The sequence below is a fragment of the Bidens hawaiensis genome, unplaced genomic scaffold, assembly GCF_021521415.1.
Source record: "Bidens hawaiensis isolate Kalapana, Puna unplaced genomic scaffold, B.hawaiensis_p1.1 tig00005851_1, whole genome shotgun sequence".
Classification (NCBI taxonomy): domain Eukaryota; kingdom Viridiplantae; phylum Streptophyta; class Magnoliopsida; order Asterales; family Asteraceae; genus Bidens; species Bidens hawaiensis.
The window spans coordinates 829371-837080 of record NW_027491385.1 but is presented as its reverse complement, the minus strand read 5'-3'; the positions used below and the strand labels follow the sequence as shown (position 1 = coordinate 837080).

The 7710-nt window shown below is 35.3% G+C and overlaps 1 protein-coding gene and 1 pseudogene across 2 annotated transcripts; both read left to right on the top strand.

Annotated features, from left to right (window-relative positions):
- Positions 1-999: 999 nt before the first annotated feature.
- On the top strand, positions 1000-3085 carry LOC143630854 (fatty-acid-binding protein 2-like; annotated as a pseudogene). The gene is made up of 8 exons (XR_013153251.1): positions 1000-1739; positions 1836-1938; positions 2027-2095; positions 2213-2249; positions 2392-2466; positions 2537-2588; positions 2850-2894; positions 2979-3085. The product of XR_013153251.1 is annotated as a fatty-acid-binding protein 2-like (transcript).
- Positions 3086-5479: 2394 nt separating this feature from the next.
- LOC143630853 (uncharacterized) lies at positions 5480-7587 on the top strand. The gene has a single exon (XM_077099753.1). The coding sequence runs from the start codon at positions 5822-5824 to the stop codon at positions 7448-7450; it is 1629 nt and encodes a 542-aa protein (XP_076955868.1). The 5' UTR covers positions 5480-5821; the 3' UTR covers positions 7451-7587.
- The last annotated feature ends 123 nt before the right edge of the window (positions 7588-7710 follow it).

The following is a 7710-nucleotide window of genomic DNA, read 5'->3' as shown; positions in this document are numbered from 1 at the left end:
GTTTTGCAAGTAACAAACCCAGAGCCAAAGTGAAGATTCAGGATGAACGAGCTAGGAAGGTTAAATCAGTTGGGGGACATCGTGACAGTGGGAGCACAGGTCGTGTTTCAGTTACAGTTCCAGGTCGACAATGGATTAAGAAAACCAGTATTCCAGCTGTAAAAGTCTCTCCAATGAATTACTTGCTGAATATGGAGAGTGTTTGTTCTCAGGTTATCTCAGGATCCGGTAGTTCGTTACAGTGGGAGCCGGTAGGGACAGAGAATGGGTCAGGGGCAGTTTCATCCGTGACTGACGTGTTGGAGCTCCGGGGAGCTTCAACGGGCCTTCAGGTTAATTGATGAGAAGGCGGTGGCAACTAGAAGAAGTTTAATGTTCAGATTACAGAAGTACAATCAGGAGTGCAGACGAGAGTACTCAAGGCCTCCGAGTGGGAGATTGTTGGGTTCGTAGGCCTTGTTGGCCCGGTTTATTATATGAAGTCAAAAGAGGAGACGGGTGTGGGCGGTCGGGCCCAAGCCCGGCCCGGTTTAGATTTCTTGCATAATAATTTACTAACCCTAGTTCAGTCTCTATATAAACAACATTATGTACTTGTAATATTGGTCACTCAATAAAGATATACCTAGTTGCCACCCGTGGACGTAGGTCAGTTTAGACCGAACCACATTAAATCCTCGTTTTCGTTTATTGCTTTCGTGTCGTGTTCAGTTTCGTGTGTGCGTTTAATCCTAACATGTTCGTTTAGGATTTCAACAGACGAACATGAACAAACACAAACACAAACACAAACACGCCTGTTTTCTTAATAACAGACATGAAACACAAAAAGTTAAATGAACGTGAACATAACTTGAATATGCCCCTGTTCGTGTTCGTTCAGTTTGGTTACAGGACTATAATATTTCATCTACATTTTACACAAATATTTACAATCTGATTGATTTAATTGCAGGTATATTGTTAACTTGTAGGTGTTTCATCATTAGAAACTATCATATTTCTGAGTTCTTGAATTAAAGGCGAAAACTTTAATTCCATTCTTATGGATCTCGACAATGGGCAGCCAAAATTCTTTCCAGTAGCATCTCAATATCTATACCATATAAATTCATTAATAGACACATCACATTATCATTCTCGACACCATCACAACCCTGGAAGCCTTGCACTACAAGAAACCTTTATTTTCATCTCAAAGTTTACCGATAATGTTCTCTTTTGGCGCGGTAACGGGTCAAAGTTAAGCATGATCCCAAAAAGACGCGATTTTTCTGTCCATTTTAATAATGTTGCTGGTAATAATAATCATAATCATGGTCTTCCAAGATTTTTCATCAATTATAGAAGAAAAGCACTTGAGATTCCAGAACTTTTCAATAAGTTCTCGCGATTTGCGATAAACCAGTTATTGGGAAAGGCGAAAGATCTTCAATTTATTTCTGCAATATCGTTAGCTGGTAATTTGGTTCCGCCACTTGCAATTGAAAATGTGAATGAAGTTGTTGGGAGATCCGCGAATTGCGGTCTGTGTGAGATTCAGCAACGAAGATGTGGTGATTTTGAAGGGAATATTAATGCAGTCGAGCCAAGAACCGGCATTGAGTTCCCGACTATATTGGATAATATTTTTGGAGCGAGTAATTCAAGTTTAAATACAGAGGTTCTTGTTGGAACTGGATCGAAATCGATGAAGATTATCAAAATAAAGTCATTGAAGCTCTATGCTTTTGGATTTTGTAAGTGAACTTAAAAGCTAAGCTGAAGTTTAAAAGTTTAAAATTCATGATATTAGTTTGTATTGTTTTCTAACTGATGTTACTTGAATTGTTTAGATGTGCATCGTTATGATGTTTGTAACAAGTTGGGTTCAAAGTATGCTTCTCTACCGGAGAATGAAGTGACAAAGCATCATAGCTTTTATAAAGATCTTTTAAGGTATGCCATAATAGCATCTCCGTAAAGTCGCATGACTTTTCTATTTCTTTTAAAAAATAAAAATTCAGTGTTTGATGTGGTGCTGCAGGGAGGATATAAGCATGACGGTTAGGCTTGTGGTCAGCTGCAATGGGATTAAAATCAGTACAGTTAGAGAGTGAGTCCACTTTCTATCACATATATAAAATGAAAAAGGGTTATTTAATTATGAGAACACGTATATGTAATGTTTCACCATATTAATTTTTTTGATTTTTTACTCTATGTCTTGCATTGCTTTTGAGAAATCACTTCGTAACTGATTAATTAAGGTGAAATTGCGTTAAGAGATTTTCAGTTTGATAATATGAAAGTTAATCTGTTATATTCATCTGTTTTTTTTTATTTTTTTACTTTTATTTATTTTTTATGCATGTTTAAATTTTTTTGTCTTTACATGTGTGCGTGTTGCAGATGAATCCGGACACTGATTATGACTGCGTAAAAAGTTTTGGTTCCCTTTTCTCATATGATATTCAAATACGAGCGGTAATAATTCGTTATATATGTTTGTGTGTTTGTTTTACATATTCCTATAATTAACGCTAGCAATCTTCAGGGAACAACGATAAAATTTCAAAGGACATCTGATGGACATTTTGTTACTGAAAGTGAGTCTCACTGTAATCAATGTTTTACATTTATTCGTCTATGTTAATTAGAGGTGCAACATCGACTGGTCGGGCGCGTTTGATTACTAGTCAAAAGTCGATTTATTTCAAAATGTGTTTTTTTTATGGGTTGAGTTTGACCCGAAGCACTTTTTTGTCCAAAATCTTTGAACTCTATTATAGATTATCATACATGAATACAAAAATAAATATGATTAATATCAGTTTTTTTGGTTAACCCTTTTCTTTATTTATATGCAGTTGAAGGCAATCGTATCGGTGCGGTTCATAGCAGGGACTTGTGCAGTAAGTCTCTTATTTATTTCCGACTCACTCATTTTATCATTGTCAGCTGGATAATGAATTTGACTGTTGCTTGTATCAATTCAGGGGCTTTCTTTGACATGTACATCGGCGATGGGCCCATTTCGGAGGAGACAAAAACAGAGATAGGAGAAAATGTGACCAATATAATGAGAAGATGCTAATTAATGCATCCTGCTTGCATTTTGTATTGAACAAACCTGTAACTTTGTCTATTTACCCCATTTGTTGAATGATTTTTTCAAATAGATCGTTATTTCGTAGCGACATTATACTTATATGCAATAGTTGACATTAACATCAAAGTGTTTCGATCATGAACCAAAGTATTATCCTTACCCTGATGTAACCTGAATACGACTTGTATAACCTGTTTATATACAAATTGTATTAAGTTATAAATGAGCTATGCGGGTCGTAAGCAGATTATATATTAATTAGTTTATTTAGTTTTAAGCAGGTTGACTGGTCAGTCCGTTTAGTTTAGTTTTAGGGCGAGTGTACAGCCCAAATTAGACTTGTTTATTCAATGGGTTAAACACATTTACTTGAGTACGACTTGTTTATTAAATGAGTTAGACTGACCAACTCAAAACCTAGTTATTTTCGTGTTGGATAGTTGTGCTAAAAGAATTTGTACCCTAATAAAACAAGTTAAGACTTTAGAATCATGTTTATTTACACCAATATGGTTAAATAAGCAATCTGTTTGAATAAAAGAAGTAAATATTATATACCCAAAACGATAATATGATAAAAAGTTAAAAACGTATTTTAATGTCATGTACGATAATTAATATACTGATATTTTTAATGAAATTAATTATAGCAATTTTGTATAATATAAGCGTATGCAAGTGTGCTACCAGTCTATAATGATTGTTTGAATTTAAATTAATTCAGATTATTAACAATAATCATCATAAATCATAATACCCTATACTGTAGTTTTATTTTGTGAAAGCACATACTAGGTGATTTTATTATAAAATTTCCAAAGTACCAATAGCAACCAACCTTAGCCCACTGCCTTCGGCCCATCATTCATGATCCATGGATCACATTCACAAACATCATACATTGAGTTTTTTTTATCTGTTTAGCTCAAATTAGTAAAATTTCCGTCATTTTGTATGTTTAAAGAGCCCATTAACAACTTGTAATAATGTTTTAGCTTAACTGATATTACAGGACCGAACACTGCGAAGTCTCAACCCTCAATTGAGATGTTTTCCAATTCAAAATCCTTTATTGACCAACCAAACACAATTTTGTATAGAATATTTTTCAATTTCAATTCAATTTTCTTGAATTCCAGGAATCAAACGCGACTTTACACTTTTCTAACAAACTCTTTTTAATATATTAATTATTATTCAATCATCAAATACAAATTTTTAGCTCAAACTATTAGGACTTTCGTTATTTCTATGTTTAAAGAGCCGTTTAACAACTTGTAATAATTGCCTATAAGCTTTTAGCTCAACTTGTAATAATTGCCTATAAGCTTTTAGCTCAACAACTTGAAGGCTACAAGGAAGGTCTCAAATTCGAATATGAACTCAGCCGGGTTTTATTACAGTGGGCCTTCGGGTGACAAGTTTTCCCCGAAACTAGAGATGGCGAGCTCTGTCTGCGACTGCGGACCTATGGATCACCTCTTACCATTGAGTTACCGTCGCTTGATAGGAATTGTACTTCAAGGCGGCCCGCACGAGCTTAGCCAACGACACGTGCCTGGTCGGCAAACATGCGACAGACATACGCGTCACTTCTAGCCCAGATTCTTTGACTTAGAGATGTTTAGTCATAATCCAGCGCACGGTAGCTTCGCGCCACCAGCTTTTCAACAAATCACGATAACCCCTCATTTTAGGCTAAATTACAAGTTTTGCCATCTCATTTCTCATTAAAAAAAAAAAAAATCCTGCCAAAAGCACTCTCATTTTCTTTCTAGGGTTTCGGCGATATCGTATTCCAATTCAGGTCAGTTACTTGTTTGAGACGCTGTTCGTTCGTGTCTGATTTGCTTGTTTATGCGTTCAATTTCTAATCTATATAATAATATTTTGTGCGTTTAACTCGAATATTATGACTAGTTCTTCTGCCATTCAATTTCACTACAAATCTATTGGTATTGACAACACTACAAGCAATGCTGCACATAATTAGTTAATTCTGCGATGCAAATTGAACGTCTGTAAGATTTAAACTGAAATTAAAAGCCAAACAGCAAAAGTCTAAATTTAACACTTGCTGAATAGTAAATAAATTAGTAATATTATGATAATTATCATAAATGAGAAGTTTGTATCTATTGGTTTTCACAATTGTTTACTTGCAACAGCCATGTTTTAAAAAACGCTAGGTGCACCGAGGTGATATTGTCCACGTAGCCAATGCTTGTTGCTTTTTTTTTTTTCGTGCGTTGAGCTTTTCTGGAACTGTTTTATATTACGTTTTTTAGGACCTTTTATATGTTGCTAGGGCTTGTTATTCGGTGTGGAATTAATGCAGTATACAGCTAGTTATATAAGATATTCTTTAATATGATGATTGGTGATTTACATTTTGTTTAAAATTTTAATATGAATTGGGTGTTATAATTGTTGATGATATTAGGTTTTCGATTATATTTGGGAGCAGTATTAGTTTTTATATCTATTATATTAACTTCTTTTATGGTCCTGCACTAGGCAGCATGCGAGTCCTTTGTGCCTTTGACTGTCTTATATGATCATTATCTGTTCTATGCTAGTTTAATTATGTTGATTATTGAATATCTGGATGTAATCAGGATGCTGAGTTTTGATGAAGTTATAATGTATAGTTTTATAGTGGACTTTAATCCGCTGTTCCTACTGTTTTTGCAGTCAAACAGGTGTCCTAGCCCCTTTGATACATGAAAAATGGGCAAGATAGAGACAGAAGGTGATTCCGTGCCTTTGGAGACGGGAAAGAATTCCAAGAAGAGCAAGAAAAATAAAACCAGTAATGTGCAAGATATTGACAATGGAGACAGTTGCCTAAACACAGCTAGTGTTATTTTAAAAGATAATAAGTTAAAATCTGTCTTAAAATCAGATGAAGCTGAGAAGGGTAACACAGATGGTAATTTAGCAAAAAAGATTAAGAAAAAGAGGAAGCACAAGATCACGGAAAACGAATCTAAGTTAAAAGTCAAATCTCAGGAAGTCAAGTTTTCAAGTAATGTAGAAACTTTTGTAGACAGTCGCCTAAACGAAGCTGATGAATTGGCAAACGATAATAAGTTAAAGTCAGTATTAAATGAAGATGATGTTGAGAATGGTCAGGGAGATGATGGTAGTTTAGCAAAGGTCAATGAAATTGAATCTAAATTAAAAGTCGAATTGAAGAAAGTCAGCTTACCGAGTCAAGCAGAAACTTTTGAAGGCAGTTGCATAAACGTAGCTGGTGATTCTTCAAAGGATAGTAAGTTAAAATCAGTCTTAATTGAAGATAGAGATGCAAGCGAGAAGGTAAAAGAAAATGATGATAATTTAGCAAAGAAGACCAAGAAGAAAAGAAAGCATGTGGCCACTGAAAACGAACCAAATTCAAAAGTCAAAGCCAAAAAAGTCAGCTTTTCGAGTCACGTAGAAATTTTCCCATCACCCGACACTGAAAAGAAGAAGCTGAAAACCGAAGAAGACAAATTAGTGCGAGGCAAAAGGTTCACTCCAGAAGAAGACGCAATAGTAAAAGATGCTGTTTTAAGTTTTATAAAATCACGTAACTTAGGAGAAGAAGGTTTAAGCATGGTTTTGAACTCTATGTCTTACCCCGAGTTAAGAAACTGTTGGAAAACTATCGGGACGTGTATACCATACCGCCCATATCTCGCCGTCTATTACCGGGCCCACTCTTTATTTGAACGAGGCGAAAAACGCAAGTGGACCAAGGAAGAAACCGAGCTTTTACTTGAATCTTATGAGAAACGCGGTAAGAGCTGGAAAATTGTGGCGGAAGAACTTGGTAAAAACCGAGTGCATGTGAAGGATAAATGGCGAAGAATAAAACTTAAAAACAAAAAGGCAGGAAAATGGAGTCAAGAAGAGTACCAAACTTTATATGATTTGGTCAACTTAGATTTACAAACGAAAGCGGTTTCACAAGAGAAAAAGTCAAAGCATGGGATGTTGAGAGATAATATTTCTTGGGGTGAGATCAGTGACAAACTTTCAACCCGAACCGATGACAGTTGTTGTGTGAAGTGGTACAAACAGTTGACATCTTCACTTGTGCAAGAAGGTAAATGGTCTAATGCTGATGATTATAGGCTAATTAAAGCTCTCTATGATTTGGATGCTGCTTGCATTGAAGACGTAGATTGGGACTGTGTTCTTGAGCATAGGCCCGGTGATATTTGTAGAAAGCGTTGGGATCAAATGGTTAAGCACATTGGTCATCACGGGAGTAAGCCGTTTATCGATCAAGTGGAGATTTTGTCACAACGGTATTGCCCGGATTTAGCAGAAACAAGGGAGATTTGGGACAGTGTACCTTTGACAGAATGATGCTGTCTGATGGTATGATTTTAGTTTCCATTATTTTGGATTTTTGTTTTGTTGGTTTCCTGGGATTTTGAGACATATGTATCATGTTTCTTTTTGCATCCTTTGGTTTCATTTTTTACAAACTAGTAAATGGAAGGTGTTGAAGGTCAAAATGGTTTTGGTTAAAGTTGCATTATAATGCCTTTAGTATATGAGATTTGTTAGAACTTAAGATCAAATATTTTGTAAGTTTGGAGATTTTTAATTTTGTCATAATGCCT